Source organism: Wasmannia auropunctata, unplaced genomic scaffold (assembly GCF_000956235.1).
Source record: "Wasmannia auropunctata unplaced genomic scaffold, wasmannia.A_1.0 LD335973.1, whole genome shotgun sequence".
NCBI classification, from domain to species: domain Eukaryota; kingdom Metazoa; phylum Arthropoda; class Insecta; order Hymenoptera; family Formicidae; genus Wasmannia; species Wasmannia auropunctata.
In genome coordinates, this window is record NW_012026917.1 from 118,267 (window position 1) to 142,970 (window position 24,704).

Sequence of the window (24,704 nt, forward strand, 5' to 3'; positions counted from 1 at the left end):
GGCAAATTTTACTGTGCACTACAATAAATTTTACTGTAAAATATTATTGTAGTGCACAGTAAAATTTGCCTAAATACTATATTGTCCCACAATTAACATGATTTGCAGGGTAAATTAAAAAAAAAATTCCGTGTAGGATAAGATAGTATGTAATAAATAAGAGATTTAATTTTTTTGAAAAATAATATAGAAGAGTAAAAATGTTGATTATTAATTTCTCTAAGTTAGAAATGTATTTTTGAATTAATTAGCTCAATAAGGATTTCTTCTGGGCTTTCGGCGATCGCGTGACGCGAGATGTTTAAAATTGCAAAGAATTATCCAAAGGAAGCCTACGATTTCCGACACTCGAGCGTTCAGTTTAACGCTGTACGAGTGAGTGCGAGGGAATCGGATGAATCGAGGTATACCCTTGGACGCTCGGCGGGAGAGAGAAGGCGCGAGTAAAGGAAGAGGGTCGTCGCGGTGGCGGCGGTCGAGAGACAGAGAGGAAGAGCGAGCGAGCGTGCGCCGGGGACTGTCATGGTGGCAGCAGATCTGCCTTCTGGCAGGAGGGTCTCGACCTGCAGCACTCGGCATTACCTGCCAGCGCGCGAGCACGGCGGCAGCTGGCGGATCAGTGTCTCCGAAGTCGCGGACTCCGATGGGTCGCGGAGCTTCTACCGCGGGTAGTAGCGCGTGGTGAGCGGTACCAGAAGCACGGTACCCGTCGAAGGTCTCTCTCTCGGGGGGGGTGGGAGGGAGGGGAAAAACGGGAGCGCGCGTCGTCGCGGCGCGTAGAGAGGCGCGTAGAGCGCGATCAGAGCGCGAGCCCGAGAGATCCGCCACGGCGCCGTGACGCGCCGAGTGCAGCGTGCGCGTACGTCGCGCGCCGCGCCGTGTCGGTATAGAATCGCGACGAGCGTCTTGCGCGTGAATCCGCGATATATACATAACATATATATATATATATACATATATACGCGTGTATTCGCGGCCTGGTCACATTTCGGAGGGAGGGATCCGCGACGACGGCGACGGCGACGGTGAGGACGGCGGTGCGAGAGGAGGAGACGGAGAGGCGCGAGCGGCCTCAGGAGAGCGACACGTCGCGATACGATCGATCCGTCAAAAGCCGTGCAGTAGCGGCACGTAATCCAAGCGGCGGCGTACCGCGCGAGACCGTCCGCCCGCTGGCGATGGAGGAAATGTGTTGCTCGTGACGTCACGGAATTCCTCCTCGGTGCTGCTGGAGTAAACGGCCGCGAGCACTTGTCATCGTGCCTTCTTGTTCTCGCGTACTAGCCGATACCTTCGCGGATCTTGCGTTCTCTCTCTCTCGAGAAAGGCGAGGAGAGACCCCGGAGGAGGAAGAGAAAGAGAGAGAGAGAGAGAGAAGGAGCGCGCGCGCATCGGTATAACGACAGTAAACGCGTCGGGAAACGGAGTAAGCGGAGGCGGAGTGAGAGAGGAAAGTAAGAAGACAGATAGAGGGGAAAAGGAGAACCGCACGCGGAGGAGCGGTGGAGAACGTGGGCGTTGAGTGATTGTTGTCGGTGCTAGTTTCCATCGGGAGTCATGAGAGACACGAGCGATATGATGGAGGACGCCCTGTCGGAGGTACGTAACGACCGATATATACTGCACATACAAATCGGCCCGCCGGCCGTGTGCCTCCTCCTCGCGCTCACAAGCGCGGACCTTTAGATTAATTAGTACCGTGCGTTTCCGCAACGCGAGAACGAACGTCTCGCGTTGTCGCTTTAACGCTTTAAACCTCCGCGACTGAGTGATAACGCAACGCATTTAAATCGCTCCGAAGGAAAGGGCGATGCTGTTGGCGCAGTGTGTCACGAAGTATCGAATGTTCTTCTCATTCTGGAACCGATTTGAAATCGGTTCTTTCTCGCTGAAAGAGCTGTAAAATTTTGATTATAATCCTCGAATAATTCACGATTGTAAGTGGATTTTTAAACGAATTTTATTTTGAAGTTTCCATACTTGGACTTAAATTATTTAATCATTAAGATTTATATCAATAATATATCTAATAATTATAGACAATATATTGAAAATTAAGATGTCACAAGATTAATGATACTTCTCGATACTTTTGTCGAGTATAAGGAATTATTTTTAGTTGCTAAAACACAGGCAAAAGAACATTCTGTAATATTTTGAAATATATACTTTTATTTATTACTTTATATAGGATATTACTTTATAATAATTTTATGATTGTGAAATAAGTCTTAATTTATTATTCTGTCGAGTATTACATTCAGGTATTAAAATCTTTTAAAAAGATTTATTTCAAAATCATAGAACATTTCTCTCTATATTCTACATACATAGAATAATAAATAGATTAAGGTATTAAAATCTGTGAATGCCACGCTAGAAATGATAACGTTGTTTATGAGAATTTAATGAGCACACGTAGAAAAATTTTCACAAAAATTTTTCTGCGTGTTAACTAATTCAATTGCGCCGAATGAGACAATATTGACACACAACGTTAGTTTATATCGATTAACGAACACGACGACAACGCATTTACAGCGTTTTTATAGCATCTTTACGATATACTTATCTCGAAATTTATTTCTTTGCCTTTATTTGAATATTGATCGCCAGCTTAACGTTCATTGAATTCGTAATATATTTTTGCTATTCCGCCGCTCTTGGGGGCGGTATTTCTCGGAAAAATTCCAATTCGCCGTCCGCGATAATCATCTGTATTTACGATCGCACCGTGGAATGCATCGCGTGGCCGTAGAACGCGACGCGTTCGGCTGCCAAAGTGCACCTGCTCGAAATCGATTGCGAACAGGCGAATCGGTTTTTTATTCGTTCTTCCACCGCGTGGCGAACGTTCGTTCGTTTTCGGCGCGATTGCGAAACGCGAATTTGTTTTTTTTTCTTTCTCTCTCTCTCTCTCTCTCTCTCGCGCGCGCACGATATATGTATACGCGAGAGATCGATGGATTCGAATAATCGCCTGCAGTTCTCTTTCTCTCCTCCCGGCCGCTTTTTCCATCCATCCATTTAGAGTGACATTCGAGTTCTACATGGAGACGCGGTGACAAACGCGTGAATTTCGTCCAGGTGATTTAAATCTCCATTAAAGCGCGAAGAGAGCGGCTCCGCTCGTCGTTCGCTCGCGACGCAAATATAGTTCTGATTCTATCCGCGCGATATACGCGAATTTATGCGACGCGCCGCGGGAAGGATTTCGCGTAGTGGCACCCTTTACTCTTCCCGTCTTTCCCACCCATTCTCGACTTCGGCGTTTCTCAGCCTCCACTCTCCCCCTCCCGCCTCCGCCCAGTCGAGGGGGGTGTACGTTATTAACGATAAAAGGGGCGCATCGATTTACGCGCGCATCCGTTATTACCCCGCTTTTCATCCCGAGACTATGGAATTACATCAATCCCTGCCTGAGAAAATCGCTATCTTTATTGCCAATGTCTTTCCCCCTCTCCCCCACCTCATCCTCATACCTGTCTCTTTTATTATCGCGTATATATATCGCCCGCCGATACGATCCGCGGATAAATGTAATTTCCTGCTTACGAATCTTAGAATCCTGTTTGGATTCTAAGCTCTTTCTCCCGCGCTTGGCATCTACTTACTTATTTATCTCTCGACTCCAATCTTCTCGCGCCGCGAGTCATCTCGCCGCGAGTTTTCTCGCTTAAAATTCTATCGGGACGACGTCGGGGCGAATTAGAATTTCAAATTGAATCCTATTGCGCGAAGGATGCGCCCTTTTCTGCAGTTAACTGCATTCTCGAATGTCCGTGCTTCTTCGAAACTTCGGGGGAAAGAAAAATCCTTCGAGAAGTGCGATCTTGCATAAAATGTAGCAGTCACTCCCCGGTGCTTCGTCCCCGTTTCTCCGTAGTTTCAACATTTGTGTATATTGCACGAGCGAAAAGAAGTCTCGAATTCGTTCCAATGATCCTCCGGAACTTCGATTATCTTTGAAACTTCTTTCGCTCTTTCTTTTTTTTTGTTCGCAACATTTCTCGTTGAATCTCGTTCAACTTAATTTGACGTGATTTTTCCCAAGAATATAAATGGCGAGCTAAATTAGATTCGTTTTCACAAAGGCACGCTCAAGGCTTTTATATATATTTTACTATTAATAAGATGAATAATCTAAACTGTTTTGTTCGAATCATTAGAATTTAAATTAGAAAATAAGTAAGCAAGTTGTATCGAAGCAACAAAATCTTTATGAGAATATTTCTTCACTCCTGACAAATAAAACTGCAATTTGCATGTATTCCTTTTCTATCTACCAATGTCCATATCTACCAATTGATCTTGTTAAAATGACTTGCATTTTAACTATAACATTCGCCGCAATACTCAAGGATTAACTCAACTCTATACGGATGCGTATATGTGACTTATGTTCTCTGTAAAATAAATTATTTATGTTGTCGTTTGAATCTCGGCGTTAAAATTTTTCTTGAAAAATTCTTCGTCCTTTCCAAGACCACCCATTTAAGCCCTCGCGCGGCATTTATGGAATTTGGAATATCGGCGACATTATCTATAGCGTTTTACGCTTTTACATCCGTTCGTCTGACAACCAATAAAGAGACGACTGCATCGAAATAGTCAAACGCGTCCTTTTGCTACGTGCTATACTTACGACGCTTTCATGCGCATTCTGCCTGCGTTCTATTTATACCTGAAAGTCTTGATAAAGACGAGACTGAGGAGAATTCTGGTCGTCTTTTGCAAGAATACATAGCTTTGTTTAGACGGAAATCGAAAGAACTCCGAGAGATTTATTTTCCTCTTTAAAAAAAAAATTGCTTTGGTTCACGAGTCGCCGATTATTAATCGCCCTTTCTACCTTCGATCGGGATTGCGAAAGGACTTAATGAAATTTAATTAATCCCGCTTTTTTTTCCAAACCTTTTAATTTTCACGCCGTAGTTGTTAGTGTATCTTGATATCCTTGAGGTATATTTTAGTAACCTGATGTGCGGCTTGTTACGGATTTTTGTGGACGATGGTCACACATTCCCGATCACTCGTCTTATCTGCACCAACATGTAAACTTCGTTTGCGATCGTTTATTTCTACCGTGTGTCGCGCACTATGTTGCGATGTGAATTAATGAGGTGAGTCGGTAATCCGTGCAGAACAAAATTGACTCGGTGATCCTTCCTTTTGCAAAAAGAAATTGCGAGTTACTCTGAGTTGTTTGTTTCAAAAATTTGCATGCCATTTTCGAAGGACTTCAACGAGAAACATATCGCTTCGAGTTGAAAGGAAGAAAAAATCAATTCACATTTATCAATTTAGCTAATCGAATCGTACTTTCATTTATTCTTTCGTTCAAATACAAGTGAAATATACATTGATACAGATTGATGCATGGCATCATACGGATTGATCATTCGACTTACGATGTGCATTGGCCCACAGATGGTTTGCTCATAAAATTTTTTGGCAGATATAAAAAATATAAAAATAAGTTCTTTTCTTTAACTCTTCATTATTTTAAAATTTTAAAAATTAATATAAAGTAAGTATTGTAAGATTTAGTAATGAAAACTGAAAAAATAAGGTAATAAAAGATTGTAAAATTAAATAACTTATATACAATTCTATTTTGAATAAAACTTTTCAGAACACTTTTAAATGCTGATTTAATTTTTTAAACTTGCGTATTTTTGCTAATTACAATTATGCGTTTTTATCGTAATATTATCTAACAGATTATTATATAATTATTTTACTGTTAGGCGTGTCTGCGATTCGTTAACTAAAGTAAACTCGCGTTTTACTCGCGATCGATAGCCCAAATATTATAGCCGTCACGAAAGGCCATCGTCGCGCGCTCTCGTTTGCGTGCATCAATTGTGTATTTAAGCATGCCCTCGTTTCTCGTTGTGATGACGACAGCTCCATAGCTAATATATATAACCAAAAATATAAATTTTGTTTCGAATCGTGCACGAGATTTGCATATATTGGCTGGAATACGATTCCAGCTCGGTATCGATAGCCAGCAATAACTTGTATCCGAACTGTACCTTGTACTCGAGAGAAGCGATCCATTCACCTTTACGAGAGGCGAAAACTCGGAGGCCGCAGAGAGAAGGCGGTTCCCGAAATCTATTTTCGCTCCTTCATGTATCGATTAGAGCGTGCCTTTGAGCGTTACGGTCACCTCGATTATGCGGAATGACACGAATGCGAGGAGTCGAACGCGAATTTGCATGCATTTGTTGCATCGACTTTAATCGCAGAAGTTTTAAGTTAAGTATAGAAGAAATATCAACAAGATATTATCAGCTCTCGCCGTATCTTAACCTTCTACAATCTACGCGCGCGGATACGGTCCCGTCGATCTTCCGATTAGTTTCCCGACGATCGACATAGTAAGTGTATCCTCAACGGCGGAAATTTACAATGATCTCTCGTTTGCATATATCGATCGCGTTCGAGCTTGTTCTTAATTTGGCGAAAACGAATGTTGCAGTGAAGATCGGTCGCGCGAGCGAATGCATCAAGCACGTTTTAATTCGATTCACATTTCCATACCGAGGCAATTAGTGGCGAAAGATTTGCGAACGAATCGATTCCGGCTGCGGTCGAAACTCATTAAGGCTATTTTCCGTAACGGCGATAATTAGCACGCGACAAGCAAAACGAAATCGATCCTCGCACTTCTTATATATTTTTAGTATTATAATCGCTCTTAGGTTAAATAAAAGTGGCACTTTATGTAATACACAGATATTGATTTACATAAAATCGATATTTTATCCATTAATTATAATATATTGCTGCAAGCTATTATTTTGTCACAAATAATGTAAATATCTTAAACATCGTTCTGTGTACATTTTAATAGCTTCTCTATAAATCGAAAGTATTAATTATATTTATTTTGTTACACAATTACTTTGTTACACAATATTATACCTTATCATATTTCACTTTGTAGCTTATTATAGCTTATTATAGCTTGCGCGACGTATTGATAGGACTACTTAAGTGAAAATCGCGATGGTCATAATTGTCATTACGTCGGCAGAAGTTATTTGATCCGTATGTTTACTAGCAATCGCGCCGTTTATGTTTCTTCCTTTCTTATTTCGGTGCAATTGCCGTACTTAAATTCTCGTCATGACCGGCGGCATGACCATTTTAACCCATTCACGAACTTTCTCCGCATTCTCGCTTTCACCGTTCCAAGGGAATTCGTATTGGTGTGTCGACGTTCGAGTGGCAAGATTGATTTTTACCCACATCCATCAGAAAAATCTCTCTCTAAACATTTTCCTCCCTACCTTCGAGCTGTTCCGCTATTCCATACAATTTTAGTATCTTATAAATTTCCTTTTAAATCGACATCTGCAGAAAAAACGGATAATAGAGATGTCTTTTCCACATTCTTATAAAAGACAATAGAATGCAATGCATATATTCACCTATTTGTGGTTTTTCATTATTTATTGCCAGTCATTGTGTTACTCGGTGCAATTGCCGTTCTTAAATATCGTTTACCTGCCTGTTGGAACTGACTAATAGCTTCTCGGATTGCAGTCTGGAAATACTAAATTTTCAAAATTTTATAAAGAAGTAAAGTTGTTCGTAAATCTGACTTTTTGGCCAGTCGATAATAAAATCTTAAAAAAAAAATGGAATATTATTAATACATCAGGACACAATTTTTATGTCTACTCGTCGTGCAAAATATAGGTGAAAGTATTGCCGATTTTCTACTAATTCTTGTACTTGTAATTCGTTTACAATTATTGCTGAGAATTTTATCATGTATAAGAAAATTGCAAAAGAATTAGAATCAGGTTGGTAAATCATGATAAATTATTCAAATCAATGCATCGATTAACAATTGAAAACATGACGTAACAAAGATTGTAAATGCTATATCATTATCTGTCATTCATCAGAATATTTATGAGATACTAGGTATATAATAAGGAAAAAAACAAAGAGAGGGAAGGAAAAAAGAGATAATGTTACTAATGTACATGTATTGTTATTAATATATAAATATAATTATTTTACAAATTGAATATTAATAGATTGATGAAATTATATAAATATAGATATCTAGTTTTAGAATATAAAATAGGAAATAAAATATCTATTTTTTAAAATTTTATTCAATTTCTATTTTCAATATATTAGGGAATAAAAAAAACGCAAGGATATTTTGTATTGTAAATTCTCTTCTAAATCTATAACTTACAATTAATGAAAATTCTGATACCGAAAGGCTTGTCATTAACGAGAGAAATCATCGCGATCCCTACGAGCGATCGTATTATCGTTGATACAGTAATTATTTCGGGGAAAGCTCTTCTCGATCGAAGAAATTGCCGCTAACAGCGCTTTCTTGCGAATTACTAAATTTAACAGCAAATTGACGGCTTGAAGACCACTCCGAGTGTCATTAATGTCGTTGCAGCGTTGCACAAAAGTTACACAAATAACGACATTAATAACTTTGCTATACGAATTGCAGCAATTTGCAGCATTTAATTTCACAGCATATCGGATTTTTGTTTGAAATTGACGGTAATTACGTCGAATTTTGGAAGTTTTTAAATGAAATTTTGATCTGTTCGTTACAATTAGTTGTTACGTCCAGTCATGGATTTATTTCGATTATTTATTTTACAGTTATAACATTTTGTCATGCTTTAATATGAACGTCGTTCACATGGACTTTAATTAAATTCCAAGCGTGATTTTTAATTGCGACATATATTGTTTAAGTACAAATATAGGCACGTTTTAGCAATCACAGTACTGGACAATTTACATGTAGTCTTTTACTATAGCGATTGCAACTAATTTTATTTTCGATAAAATTAGTTGCAATCAAAAGTTTATTTAATTATTAATTCCCTCATCCATCAATTGGCGAAGTGATCAAACGTGTAACAAATCAAGATAGATTAATGTAGTTCTTAATGCAATTTTTACTCCATTTATAGCCTTAAGGCTGACACTTGCGACATATTTCACAGAATGGATTTTTCTTTTTCTTTATTTTTTCTTTGTGCAGGACACGATGATGGATTGTGGAGGAGATAGCGGAGAAGATAGCGGAGGATTGGAGGACTTCGTCGACTTAGCCAGTGATATCACGGATAATTCACGTACAATACGAGGTAATTCATTTATTGTACATTCTTCAGATTGAAATATTATCTATACGTTACGTAAGTAACGTAAGCCTAGGTAATTGCATAATCGTAAATGTGATTAATTAAAAAAAAAGAAATTCAAATTATTTTTAAAATTCAGGATTTAAAAGAATATTTTTATTTCTCAGTTGAGGTTTGCAAATTATAGTATTTTAAATAATGTGTAATACAATGTATTTTATAAAATATTTATAAAATGCAAATTTAAAATGAGAACGTAATAACAATTATGTTTGCGCACTGATCAAAATCTTTCAACGTGATTATTTTTAACTATGTACATTATTACTCTATTACACGATAAACTGTATATATTTTTGTTACTTTTCCACATGTCTTTGTTTCCTATTTTCGTGAAATTGTTTTCCGAGATACGAAACAAATTGACGTTGACCCGTGAACACGGTAAATTTGGCCTCTTTTTAAGACCTGAACGTGAAGTGGAAATATTTTACGACGTCGTATATAAGGGCATACTTGCCGTGTAGCAAGAGAGTTTCTCGAGAAAATCCTTACGTCCCGTTGAAAAACGTCACCGGTATTTCCTATAATAACGTTGGACCCTGTCGTCTTCTTTTACCGGCTTTTTCCAGCGTGAGAATAGCCGCACTAATGTCTGCTTCTTAGCAGTTTGTTAAACACACTGCAGTTATCGTTGTTCCGTGAATATTATTGTATAATAAGCTTTGGGCTATTGCATTATATTTTTTATTTTAATTTTGTTTAACATTAAATTAGCTGTTTTAGTAATATATAAATAATAACGTATTATATAATAGCAACTTTTTAAAAGTATAAAAGTAAAAAAATAAATTCTGCAATTGTTTTTTTTTTTAAGAAAGTCTTTACATTTTATATTTTTTATTTTTGCGTTAAGAGAAGCTTCTTTATTCGTGTAACAGATTATTATTCGTATAACAGTCTAATTAGTTTGCTGAATTGAGAGATTTTCAAGACGATAAAATGATTCAGAAAGCGCAATGGGAGCGCCATATTCGAGTCGCCTCGATTAAAACTTTTAATAAGGTGCAAATGACGTAGATACCTGCTGTAATGGCGTAACACTACGAAACTTTGTACCTGTATTTATTCGTAAAGCGGTACGCGCGAGTGAGCCATTAAAATTTATTAGGTCGACGTCATTAATCACGGAATATAAGTCGGCTGCTGCTCTCGCTGTAGGAGAATAGCTTCGCGTTTGCCGCGTTATACTGTAGTTCGGCCGATCTCCTCCTGAAATATGAATTCTCTATGCTAATGTCGGCTTTCTGTGTACGTACAGCTAACAAGAATTTCTATTCGCCCAAGACAAGAATTATAGTCTCTCCTTCGTCGGAGCAATTTCAGTGCGATATCGCTAAACGATATAGATTATAATGCGACTCCAAAATGCGCGTAAACAAATTTACGGTCGTCACGATGAGGCCGATTGATTGACCGTGATAAAAGTCGTTCTGCGCATAATTTAAGTCACAATACGTGCCACGTCATTATTGACGACCGAGAATAATAATTTTATAGCCGCGTTATCGTAACTGTTATTCGCATGGAAAATGCATGAATAAATTTGTTATTCATAGACAATTTCCTATTGCTGTCGGAAATAATAATAAATATTTTATAGAGTACCATACGTGTCTTCCATATATATATATAAATTATTACACTATTAAATCGATACACATTCTATATATAAGCATTTGCTATAGTTATTACAGTCTCTTCCATCTCTATTTTTTTTTACGGTTCATACATATTTGTGGGGTAGAAACAAACGGTTCGTTCGTTAGGTATCTTTCAGTCCCTTTAAATCGTCGCTTAACCTAACCCAATCCAATCTAAACTTTGCTACGTCTCGTAGAGACTATAGGGAACAGGACATTTAAATACGGGGTATCCCTGTGGGAACGTCCGGCACGGAGAGTCGCATTGATGCTCCTCCTGAAGAGGGAGAGAGAAAGAGATGTCCGAGAAAAAAAGTAGAATCAACGAACTCGCTCTCGCGACTGGTCCAGACTTTTCTATTATCGTCAGAGAAAAAAAAAACAGAACAAGTACGACGCGAGTCGCAATATACGTTCGTCTGTTTGAAAAAACGTTGAGTCGAGCACCCTTGTGGCGTCGAGAAAAGATACGGGAATAATGAAGACATTATAGAATAATTTGTCTAAACATGTATACTCTCTTCCCATTTTCTTTGGATTGTCATTTACGTTAATTCAAATTATTATTAAATAATAATATTAATATTAAATATTATATTAATATATTAATATATTAATATTAAATAATATTAATATTAATAAATTTATTTTATTAATATTAATAAATAATATTAATAAAATAATTGATATGTTTTATTTGAACGAATTAGACCAATACATTAGACTGTTCTTTTTTACATGAAATTTTTATTTAATCGTGTTTCTTAAGTAATGTCTTTTCAATATTTAATTTTTATTCCAGTATTGATGTATTTATTGAATTAATATTTCTTATATATTTAAAATTGATAACTTAATTTACTTAAATATCTTTTTTTTTATCTATGTGTTTTACTAGAAGATTTCTATAAAATTGCAACATTAATTACATAACCCATTAAATTCTTCTATTCGAATTCCCGCGGTCGAACGTAAGTTAATCGATCGTTTTTTTGCGATCGAAATCGCTCCCGTTCCCAGGAACAGGTATCTCAAAGTTACCCTCGTCGGAGAAACGACCTTTCCGCTCTCGCGGTGGTGTGTGAACGGCGAGTAGAGCACACACGTATACGGTACCGATGCATCGAATCACATTATGACACACCACACACGGACGAGGGAGATGAGAAAAGAGAGAGAGAGAGAGAGGACTCGTGCGAAATGCGGCGATTCGCAGAGCGGATGCGACAGGGTGTGGGTTTCGGGCGACAGGTAGTTCCCGTGGGACGTTTATGGGGCAGGATTCCCACAGGACCGCAAAACCGGGCCGTCGGCCTCATTGCGGCGGGCTACTCATCGAATCGCGGTCCGGTTGTTACAATAATGCACTCTCTCTCCCGGTCATTGTCGTCGATTCAACGTCGAGAGCCTTTATCGCGCGCGATGCATCTGCGAGGTCTTGTCTTTTTCGAGAGAATCTCAACTACGGGGGTATCCGGCGACTTAACGAGATTACCATTCTTATAACCAACTTCTTTATTCGTCTGTGAGATATTTCTGATTTGTATCTCACACTTTGAATTTCTTTAGTGTTAAATTTCCTTATACGTTTGATATACAATTGATAAAAAAAAAATTTTTTTTTTTTCGAAAATTACAAAATTTTTGAGAGATAGGGAAATTAATACGAAGCAAAATGAAATCTTAAAAGTTATATAAATCTTATTTTTTATATGAATATATTGTACAGGCACTTAATTTTACTAATTTTAAATTTTGATTTTATTTCATATGCAGATTGTTTTAGAATTGATTTTGTTATCAATTTCACTTACGGATATCTTTATGGAATTGATTTTTCTTTGTTGAAAAATCTTGCGTGTGTGAAGTTAGCATCTCAACATTAAAATTCCATACTGATTAGAGTTCTCGCTTCTCATTTTGAAAAAACGAAGAGTTCCCTACAGTTTGCAACAACAGTTTTGCTTAATAACATTTTTTAATTTAAATTTACAAAATGGGGTGCTAACTTCTTATCAAAATTCATGATCAAAATTCAATAATTTTGAGCGGCTATAATAGCTTTATTTTGTAAATATCTGGAGTTATAAACTGTAAGGAACTCTTCGTCTCTTCAAAATAAAGCAGGAATTCTGATCAGAACTACGGAATTTTAATTGTTGGGGTGCTAATTTGACACATGCAAAAATCTTGGCGTTCTTCGAGAGTTTCACACACACACACACACACATATATTTTCTTTCGAGTCAATCTTCTCGCATTATCAGATAATCTAGGCCGTTTACAACCTGCGTAGATGCCGCCGAACGGTTACTGACCTTGTTAGGCATGGACGAAGACGATGAGGACCTTCTCTCATCGGAGGAGGATGAGGGCGTTGAGGTAGACATTGACGAGCTCGAGGAGGACGACGAGGAAACGGATAATACCAAATTGTTTCACCAACTCGCCGCCTCCCTAGCCCAGGAGCTCAAATATTCCCAGAAACAGTCCTCCTCGACCAGCAGAGCGGCGTATCAGGATCAAAGTACGATGCGCAACGTGGAGATGCTGCAGGACACGAGCTATCTCGGCCGCGGTAGCCTTCAGGACCAAGTGGACCATCCAAAAGCGTCTGTTCGTCAAAACGGTTTCGGTCTCGATTTGTTCGACGATCTCGACGAGCGAAACGCGAATTGCACAAAGTTCACGAATTTCGGCAACTTCCGCCAGGAAGTCCCGCATGGTCGGACCTACGATTCGTCGAGCTTAGATCGTCGTCTGTGGACGGACGATCCGGCGGCCACGCAGTCCGCCGGAAAGTCCTCCTTCGGCGACCAGCAGGAGCAGAGTCCCGATTCCTGGACGGCAGGATGGGATGCCTGCGCCACCGAGGCGCTGCGATACCTCGTCGAGGACGAGGGTCTGCCGCTTCATCATCCCACGGTTATCGCCATGAAGAATCACCTGGATCTGCAGAGGGAGCGGGCGTTCACGCAGTACACCGCGTACACGGACGCCAAGACGCAGGACATGAGTCTGCTCCTGGATTGATGAGGCTCCAAGCATTAAGGTAGAGAGCGATTAAATTTATTTCCCGCGACTGTGTTCCTCGCTGAGGAAACTTTCGAGAGAGAAATCTGGGAATTGAATTAATCTTGTTATTTAAATAAAGCGAGCGTAAGGACGTGGCGTGTTGTGAAATCGTTTGCGCAAGACTACTTCGCTTTCTTACATTTTTCTTCTCCTTCGTCTTCTTTTGAGGAAATTTTTTTCTTTAATTTTCTCGAGTCATAGAGATTTATTTAATGCCATAAATAATTCGACGTTAATTACTATTACCGGCTTTTCTTGATTCTGCTACCTTCTTACATTGCTGAGAGACGATTAATTTGAGTCGTTCGATATTACTTTTGTTGAAACATTACGTTGATTGTTAAACATACATTTTGACTGAAGCGTCAATTTGGTGCTTGCCCGCAGACGCTGCACGCGCGAGTCGGTTTTACCTTTCGACGATTACTTATAATTTCGAATAATAAAGCGTTCATACGCTGGATCGATATGAACGCCATTTCCTTTTTGTGACGAGATGTTCAAAACTATGAAATTCGTCAAAATGAACGTCTTAATCAAGGATTAAAATATCTCTTTTTTTCTATTTTCGTTTTTAAGGAGACGGTAGTTAATTCCTAACGATATTTCCCGAGAAGATGGCTTCGGGCATCATTAAGAGAAAAAAATATTTCTAGCAGTTAGAATCGCGATCGAACTGTAGAGAAACGTCCGGCGAATCACAACTAGAATTATTATTCTTAAAACAAATTCCTAGGTTAGCCGTAACTAAAGAGGTCATCGAAAGAATTAAAATACGATAAGCGGGATAACAGAAAAAAAGACGTTAAGTATTTGATACGAGAGAGAAGTGAGATAAGCATCGGTGATCGCCGACAGAAAATTTCAGAATTTTTTTAGATATAATTTTTTTATACGTCCGAAATTATGTTTATACAAATAATAGAAAATAAAAATTATTTGTAAATTAAATTTGTTGATATACGTTTTTCTTAAGTTGCTCTTAAAGAATCGATTTTTGGAATTGTTGCATTTTTTTGTCGGCGATTATGCGCGAAACGATTTTTCAGTCGGATCGTATACGAAGAAATTGGCAACAGTGTCGACAATAGGAAAGAGAAACGTGTTTTAGCCCCGAAAAATATTGTATATAATTCGGATTAGACGAGAGACGACGAGAGCTCAGAGATTTAGATAGGAATTTATTCGGTCGTAGATCAAGCGAAACTTTATTTGTGAAGGAAATTGTTGGCGTGGAAATAATCGGGGTTTCACGAGGAGTCGTTCATTCAATTCAGACGGCCTGAAATGTGTGTCCTCCTTAATAATACTAATAATATAATGGTGGCTTCATTCGGAGCAATGCTGTTTAAGCAAACGACGCGCGCGAAAGTGCGCGCGTCGACCGCCCGCGCCGTCTCGACCATCTGCAGAAAGACTCGTCGCGAAACCTCCAGAAATTTCCACATTTTAATCGTCACTTAGATCGTACGACGTTATACCTCGTACACGAGAAATTGATCGGGATTGTGCATCGATTGCACGCGTCAACGTTAAATCGATCCTGCGATTAATAAAACGAGCATGAGCAAAACGAAACGAGATAAATGAAACTGATCGTCGCCAGTGATTCAGGATCGACGATCGACCTCGATCGTGCGTCACTTGTCGAGGAGTCAGATGGACTTTACGTCGTGATCGATCGCATGCGAAGGGGATCGAGATTCACGACTGTGAAGCGAAAACGCGGAGAAATTTCTTTTAAGTGTCCTTTCTTTCGCGCGATTTTTTTCTTTTTATGGGAAGCGATCGACGTTCTTCCCGCCCCGCGACCGAATAGTAAGCTGTACATATGTATAATATATCGTTTTAACTTATACACGACTATTGTTACTTTTACAATAAAGCTCTGTAGATAACATTGACCAGTAAATAAACGGCCGCTAAATTAATTTAAGCCCGTCGTCTCGTTCTCGTCTTCCCTAAGTCCTTAAACTCAAACCTGGTCGCGAAGCGTTCAGTTCTGACTTATTTAATGCGCCGCAAAAACTGTACTTTTAGGCATTTTCTATAGAAATCTGATTTTAAATTACGTTTCAATTGGATATTTCGATAAATCGAATTCAGGGGCACAACTCGTAAAATCGAAATTTTATCTAAAATATTGTTGTACCGAACGTTGTGTGTATGTGTCACGTTCACATGATGATACAAATAAATGATGTAACACTTTTATAATAAAATGAAAAGTTTTTAATAAGATATTTATCGAGCTGATAAATTAATTCGGCCGTTTCACTCAGTTGTTGACTCGTCAGGGAAATTTCGTTTTCAATTCGTCGCAAATGCAACACGTTATATGTGTATACATTATATACATATAGATGACACATGTTCTGAAATATATTTGAAAATATTAATCGGTGTCTCTGTAGTAAAAAGAAAACTAGACTTGGCTTGGCAAAATTAAAAAAGCTGTTTGGTCGTCCATCCGGACGTTTCCCAACGTACACCAACGGCTCGCGATATGATATGTGACGGGGACTTGTGGAAGGGAACATGCGCGAACGAAGAAAACGGTTGTGGATCTGGCACGCGACTAGCTTGAAAGGAATCGCGCGCCGTGCACCTTTATCGGGGTCGTTCCGTCGAGGAGGGATCTCTCTACGCCAATGGGGCATCTGGTGTCGGTTCGTAGCACATGCCATGCATCTGCTCCGTCGAGGTACTTTTGTTGTCTTCGACGTTCGCGTCCAGCGAAAATAAGCCAGGGCGGCGGCGCGGCGGCAGCTCGCCGACTGCTGTTACCAGGAGAATCTATGTGCTTTCTTTCTTACCGTCTCCCGCAATCCTCGAAACTTCACATTCGCCTCCTGGCCGCCTCGCGACGATCCGATGATCGCTGCTGGGTTTGTCCAAGGTAGACAGAAGGACTTTGATATCCGAAGAAGAGACATGCGACGATGGGGGATGATAGTCGTATCGATGTGCCGTCAAGGAATATTGTAGAGTAATTTAATTATCTCGCTACGTAAAGACACAATTTTGCCTCTCAATTAAAATTTTCAAGTCTTAATTTTATCACAGTTGTAATGAATATTGAATATATGCTATTACACGATGACGTGGTCCCACTGGGTAGCGCCGATGATTAATCCCCTTTCGTCCCTACCGCGGAACACATCCTGCTGTTCGAGACGAAGCATGGGGTTTTTTGACTTTTTTTTGCCATATGAAATCGTTTTGGTTTTTTGGACGCATTGGGCGCGAGAGACGACGGAGGAAAGGAGAAGATGTACGCGAGCCTCGCGAAGGGGAGAGAACAGCTGTCCCGGGTGGTAACCGTCAGGTGGTATCCCGTCAGCTCGTCAGCTGCGGGGGTGAGAACACGAAAAAAGGGTTGAGAGGACATTGCGCCCGGGCGGCGGCCGTTGACGTTGCAGATCCGCGGATCACGTTGATTAGAAGAAAAATCGACGTATAATATACTGTTGTGACCCCATATTTTAGAAGTAAAGCTTTCGTAGAGATAAGCGATATACCCTAAGGTTTGAGCACGAAGACCAAATAAAATTGCATAGATGTTAAACGGTGAACTCCTTTAAATAACTTTTTACTGCATTTACAATCATTATAATTAAGTGTTAATAATTCAAGCGATACAGCCCAACATTAATTAAAAATAATTAATACTTCGATGATTTAGATATAATTATTGTTGCACAGATTTTATCGTATCCATTTCGTATCCTATATCCTATTTATTTTGACAGAAGGATAATATTATCTCCTTCAGAATAACAATAAATCAATTTCTTTTCCTTTCTACCTATTTTTGTTCTTTCTGTCCTTTCGCATTTCGCCTCTCGTCTTTTAAGGCAATCTTGATAAAGCGAGGGTAATTCGCGCAGAAACACAGACGAGGCGGAAGAATTATTTATTATCAACTGGTAAGATAACTTCTTCATTGAGGACACCTGCGAATTTCGTTTATGGTGGCGAGTCAAGGAGGTGAGTTATGCGTGCAAATACGGTCGTTACAAGCAGTAGATATAACGATGCAACTTTTAAAGCAAATTGCCACATGCATGCCACACGCACGTATGCACGTCGCGATTTTTCCGTCCGTGAAACTTGATTGCTATTTTAATAACGAGCGTGACAAGGCTGCTGCACTCTCAGTCATTGATGACGCAGATAATTTCAAACAGGGACAGATGCGTTGCGCATTCTTCCTTTTTGGTATCTTTCTGAATGCGACGCATAATTCTGAAAAGTATATTCAAGGTACGATAATTTGTGCGTTATTTATCGAGTTAAATATTCAATTAGGAATTATGATTGATCGATCAATTATGATTACAATCGAGATGCCATCATATTTGTTTAAGGTTGTATAAAATTATTAAAAGCTCGATGAAAAACCTGAATATATAATATAATAATAAATTTATATTCCCTTAGTGCAATTAAAGGTCCTATAACTATCCAGAACAAAAGGTCACGATAATATAATGATGTCAAGATTAATCGTGACTGATCGAAAAGTGACTCTTATAATAATCATTTCCGAGTCACTTTTGATGTCATGATGACTTTGTGTTTTCTGCTCAGTATTTACTTTCAACAAATTGTCTTGGTTTTCCTTACATAAAAATTCTTAAACTAATCAATCTTACAATTTTTATTTGTTTGAATTTCTTAATTAATAAATGACGAAAGAGCAGTATCATGCTTATCTTCATATGACTATTAATCCGAATATGCATAAAAATTTTTATACTTGGCGACGAATCTCCATCGAGGATCTCGTGCCAGGACCCTCGATTTAGAGACGAAAGGTGTTCAGCACGAGCCACGCCGTGCCCCGCGATCGTTTCTTCCGGGCAGCTGCCGCTATTTTCGAAAATAAAGGTGGGCCTCGCCGTCTGTCCGCGGACCCGCCACGTGCAAGGGTCTCTATCTCATTCCCTCGGCTTTTTCCTCCAAATTTTAATTAACCGTTCTGATTATTCGTCTCGACGTAAGGAACGCGCGGTTCATTAGCAGCCGTCGACGGCGGGCACAATTCTTCACGATTGCACAAAATTGCAAAGTGACGCGCGAGTGCAGTGTGTCGAGAGAGTGCGATACAGCGGCTTGTTAGCCGACGGCCCTCTCTTTCGGGCCCCGATCTCCTCCGCACGGTTAGTAGATTCTGCGTTAGCAGATGTATACTTCCGGCAGCTGTAAAAGTGGCGTTGGTACCTCCTTTATAGGTGCACGCGCCCTCGGCGCGCACGCGGCCGAGACAATGGACACCGATTGGCCATTAGGTCCGCATCTGGCAGATTTCGTGAGAGATCAATTTTCTATGTCGAGGTATCAATTGAACGCTCGATTCGATCGGGCGAAACGAATTGAGCGTTTATATAATTTCTTTTCGCGATGCGTCTCTTAATTTGCGGACCCAATAAGATACGCGCACTTTTAGGGTTTGATTATGATTTGTCATCTGTTGAATTTAACGCGCAGCTTGCTGAACAATCCGTAGGTACTGCTCGACTAGCGGCAGCATCTTTTTGCGAGCAGATGTATGCACAAAACAACGATCGTACGTTATGTGAAACTTTTTTTTTAATATCTATCTTCCATCTTCTTGATGCACGGCATGCTGCTACCATCTGCGCGATGGTGCACGAGCTTCTTTCCGCTACTTTAGTTTCTAAGACAATTTTTTTGCACCGGCCCGACCGAGGCTCTCTGAGTTGTCGCAAATAAATTTCACCGTACACGTCCCATTAAACTGCGACGTTAGTTTTATATTATACGGGACGCATAATTAATTTCGCTTCTTCTTGAAGTACGTTTGATAATCAGAGACAAAGGATTTGAAACAAAAATTGAAATTGTCTGATTATCAAACGTATACACAAATATAAATGTAAATCGAAACTTACTAACACTTTTATCGAACGGTCGAATAACAAGAGCTCAGATATAAGTTCGTATATTTGGAACTGAGCACAAATTTGTTCGTATAAATGGAGTGCAGTTAAACGGAGTTCTATACTGTATCATCGTATCGATACGTCACGATATAATTTACTTCCTGTTTTCCATTAAGAAATTTTCAAATTGGAAATATGGGGTATTTATTAGATAAATTATAATTTCTCGCTTCACGAAAGTAAACCGTTTGAAAAATCCGAGTCCTCGGGCGAAGGAGGACGGCCTGCGGGTTACGCAACACGGGATGTATCACGCATCTGCATCTGCGTACGTTGTGGCCGGTTCACGGACGGGCCAATTCAGCCAATTTACTTGATTCCCCCGGCGCTGGTCACAATGGACCGCCGACACAGCCCCTACGGTGTGGCCTGGCGTCTTTCGACTTTCGACGCGGGACCGCCGCGGAATGCAGACGTCTCGAATTAAGTACGCGTCACTTAAGGCGAGCCCGTCTGCCCACCCGCGTTTATTATTGTCACAATTCGTCTTCAACGTTGATATTCCCAAAGCACCTCCCGTATAGCGAGGAGATTAAGATTTAGTTTTTGTTTTTCTAAGATCGCCCGTATCCTCGAGTCGAGAGCGACGTGGGAGATTAATGCTGCTTGATAAAGAGCTGAGACGCCACTCGACTGTAATTTTTATTTATTTATTTATTCTTTGTAACATACTGACTATTTATCATTTTATTTTTCTATCCGTCTCTTTAATTATTTCCTTTGTCATAAAATAACGTATTCATCATGATTACATGTTAATTCTATAATATATTATAGATCTAAAATAAAGTATAAAATCTATAAAGTTAAAAATACATGTGACAAGAGGTTTCAAAAATATCCTCTTTATTCTTTACTCACGGAAATATATAAATTGCCTTAACGTAAAAGAATTAAATTTCAGTTTTATGTTAGCTGCAACTCTACGTTATAAATATTGAATTAAATTCATTTTATTACAAATTACAATAACAACGGTAAAGAGAAATAAAAAATCTATTTGTCTATTTATTTACAATTACGGAAAACTGTCGTGCAGAGGAATGTGGAACGACTAGTTACACAATTGAGCGCAATAATATCTCTTCGCTGAAACATGAACACGAGGAGTATCATGGCTATAATAATACCGCACATAAAACGGCTCGTAAACTCACGTGTGCATCGATCGGTAGCGATCTCGGTCCCTTCTCGGTGCCAAGACTCGAGGCGTCGCTGAACAAAATCCGCGACACGCGAATTGCGCGAAGCGGAAAATCGGAAACGGGTCCCCGAGTCGTCTAGGCGCGCGACCAGGGTGAGAGTGGTGAAAGAGGTGGACCCTCCACGCTCTACACACCACCCGGCGTTGTTTCTCAACCGGCACCCCCTCCGCCGTCCCCCTCCCATATGGTATAGCTACATGTAGGTTCTGGCCCACTACCAGAGGGGGGAAAAGTCATCGCGGGGATCCAGCTGATGGTCGACGCGTTGGTCGGGCTTCCTCAGTTACTGTTGGACCGCACGCTGGTCTGGTCTACGCGTCGCGCTGGACAAATCCGGCGTCGATATCCAATTTTCCAGAAGAGCGGAAATTCAGGCTGCGGCGCGGGCACGGCGACCTTGACCCTTGGAATCGCGAGGTCGCGCGAGAAACCGGCGGAAACCGAACGGCGAAGGTGAGCATGCATCGCGAGAAAGAACGATTAGAGAGGCCCCGCCGAAGTCAAAGGCACGCCAAAGCGAATGTTCGATTCTCTGCTAATTAGCTAACGGGACGATAATTAGATAACGGGTTTGGTAATAACGGATAATGGATCTCTTCTGCTTTGTTGATTGATCATCGAGATTATTGGGTTTGCATGGAACGCAAAGTGATTTCCCTGCTCGCTTGAATTATTCGATTTTACACGCGTGAACGAAGGGAACAGTTTTAGTAATTATCATCTATCTTGTTAATTTATTAAATTTATTTGTTCATTGATTAGCGACAATCGTAAATATTACCGCAGCATAATTATTTATGTAATTAAATTGTAAATACAAAGTTAAAATAAAGCTAAACTGTAAATGGTTGTAATTGACCGCTGTAAAGCCAAGTGAGCTGTTGTTAATAAAGAATTTAAGTAAATAATAACAAATAGCGTAATAAAAAATAATGATTGCGGCACCGCGATTTTGGGGCAATTGGCACGAAGACTCGCGTTTGGTCGTTGAACTCGCAAGTTGGTCAAAGTGGCGCAGGGGGGTGACGTAAAATCTGGCGATGGGGATGGGCATCCTTAGTAACAGTGTAATGCCGTTCGAGTATTGATTTCAGACACGGGGTTTAGGGTAGCGTTACACGTGTCTACGATGCGTTCAGCAAACATCGGCCATGCTCGTTTTGTATAAACCCTCTAGGACTTCCTTCCGCTCGATTGCGAGCCAATCTGATACCAAATCAAAACGGATGCCCTTGAAATATAACTGCAAAGTAAAAGAGTCTCGTTAATCAATTTCAAGATACGGCCGCGGCATTTCCTGACGATTTCTGTTTGACCAAATTGACTTGATTTTCTGATTTTAATTTGTTGGTAATAACTTAATAATAAGGTCGGTAATAGCTGTAATTTCTGACTTAATGTCTTAGATATTATGTTGCATTTTATACATGAGCTAGATATATGTAGATCCGCACGATGAGAAAAATAATCATAAAAATCCAACAACCTCGGGAATTTTCCAGAATTATAATAAAATGACACGATAATTTTCCGCGCGCGTCGATTATGGAGAATTCCGATGACAATATCGAATCATTCGATCGCAACTCCGTAGATGATACCGGATGCGGAGGCTGCGTGCCAGACTTCCGAGGCTGCGGTCGACAGCGGCGACGTGTTCGAGAAGATTAAGGACCGGCCGGAAAAGGAAGTGGCGTCGGTGACTGCCTGGAACCGATACCAGCGACTGGTGGCCGCGATGGAGTCCCGGGGTGGCGAATTCAACCGGAAGTCCGTGATCGAGGCGATCTTCCGCGGCAGCGATCTCGTCTACGTCACTCATTGATCCGCGGAGTCGATCGGACGCGAGTGGGAATCTCTCGTGCGTTCCTGTACCAAAGTGCCAGCCAGTATCAAATCGCTTTCGCGCGTGCAGTGGCGTAGAATTTGCGAGTCGCAACGTCGTAATATGCTCCTAGCTTGAATATGAATCTACATAGCGAGCGTTTCTCTATAATGAAATTTTTCGAGAGACTGGAAATGATATTTGCATTAATACTTTAATAAGATAAAGTAATGTACGATATTATTATTTTATAGATTCCTACAAAGTGCTAATTTACTTTAAAATCATTAGGAGATAATAATTATTGATCTAATTAATTATCGCTCAAAAATTAATATTTATTAACCAAATAGTAAATTGTCAATTGAAACTCACTTCACTTTTCATCTTTATGTGAATTATGATATTATACATACATTCAAGTATTGGTGGACATTTTTTCTTGTACTGAGATTGCTATGCGGCGACGTCGAGAGTAGGATGTAAGAGCGCAGTTTGACGCGGTTAACGTGGCTGTGTATTATAGTTCGACGTCGAGCGTACTATTTTTAGATCCGCACGAGGGGAGTTTAATGGTTCCGGGAGACGAATGCTTTCATAAGTTTATACATGAAGCAAGTATCATTACATCCGAGAGTGTCCTTGGAGAAACAAGCGATTTTCAAAATCGAATGAAGCATGCACAGGTTCTCATAACATTGAAGTCCAAATTGCATTAACAAGTTAAGCACTATTTTGATATGTGCGATATATTTTCGAGCGAATAAAATTGAATTATGTAATAACAGCAACTGTACATGCACTGTGAGACAGGCAAAGAAATTAAATACTTTTGGGATAAAATCTTACAAAATTACTAATTTGTTAATTGTTAACTTTGTGGCAAACATAGAAAATTTACTATGTTTTTGATAAAAATGTAAACATCTCTTTTTCTCTTAAAAACAAAAAGATTATAAAAAAAAGATACGTGAGCAATTACGCATATCATAATAATTAATTTAATAAATGCGGATTAACGCAAGCGAGCGCGTCGCGTTTCTACGCCACTGACTAATGCAATCGTAGATGAAAGATACGATTAACGATGCCAAACTGTGTATTACTAGTCAACGTGTGCATAATAAATCGTGGAAGAATAGGATAGATCGTTTAATTAGGCAATTACGACACAACAGGCGGCGATTACGATGTCGCGTTATCACGCGATAGACGACGGAAGGCGTATCTGTAATCAGCCGCAGTCGAGTTCACGCGACATTGGCTATGCTCAATCTTGCCAGGCAACGAGCGGCACTCGCTATACATGTACATAGGGGAAAAAAACAATACGCGAGAGGCTGATAACTATGATTAAATGTAAAACGATTGCGTTGTCGTCAATTTCGAGAGATTAAGACGATTGTAATTGAATGATTGAATTCACAAATGGTGTGTTAAATTCTACAAATGAGCAGTGAAGGAATCAGTTAATAAAATTATATTTATTTGAAATTTTAGCGTTGCATATTCTCGACTGAAATAAGTATTGTTTTTCGCAATTTAAGCAGAAACATTAGAATTAATACTAAAGATTTAATATCTTTACTTGGACTTATATTAAAGATTAGATAAATATTTTGATGGAAAAATAATTTAATATCTTTACCCGGATTTATATTGAAAATCAGATAAATATTTTAATGGAAAAATAATGAAACTTGAAATACAAAGTTTTTATTTTAATAACTTTAGCCTTGTCACGAAGTGATATGCAAAAATAATCACTGAAA

The 24,704-nt window shown here is 39.6% G+C and overlaps 2 protein-coding genes across 2 annotated transcripts; both read left to right on the forward strand.

Moving 5' to 3' along the window:
• The first annotated feature begins 1,060 nt into the window (after positions 1–1,060).
• Positions 1,061–16,176, forward strand: LOC105454857. Its single transcript, XM_011697781.1, has 3 exons — positions 1,061–1,599; positions 9,053–9,158; positions 13,155–16,176. The coding sequence occupies exons 1-3, from the start codon at positions 1,558–1,560 to the stop codon at positions 13,889–13,891; spliced, it is 885 nt and encodes a 294-aa protein (XP_011696083.1). The 5' UTR covers positions 1,061–1,557; the 3' UTR covers positions 13,892–16,176.
• A 5,218-nt stretch (positions 16,177–21,394) lies between these two features.
• Positions 21,395–23,172, forward strand: LOC105454858. The gene is made up of 2 exons (XM_011697782.1): positions 21,395–21,560; positions 22,702–23,172. Exon 2 carries the CDS (start codon positions 22,702–22,704, stop codon positions 22,930–22,932), a length of 231 nt encoding a protein of 76 aa, XP_011696084.1. The 5' UTR covers positions 21,395–21,560; the 3' UTR covers positions 22,933–23,172.
• The last annotated feature ends 1,532 nt before the right edge of the window (positions 23,173–24,704 follow it).

Bases quoted from the DNA above. Each gene is read 5' to 3' on its own strand.
- LOC105454857 (XM_011697781.1), top strand. From the start codon at position 1,558: ATGAGAGACACGAGCGATATGATGGAGGACGCCCTGTCGGAG. The intron at 1,600-9,052 runs GTACGTAACGAC...TTCTTTGTGCAG, and splicing joins TGGAGGACGCCCTGTCGGAG to GACACGATGATGGATTGTGG. The intron at 9,159-13,154 runs GTAATTCATTTA...CAACCTGCGTAG, and splicing joins TAATTCACGTACAATACGAG to ATGCCGCCGAACGGTTACTG.
- LOC105454858 (XM_011697782.1), top strand. From the start codon at position 22,702: ATGATACCGGATGCGGAGGCTGCGTGCCAGACTTCCGAGGCTGCGGTC.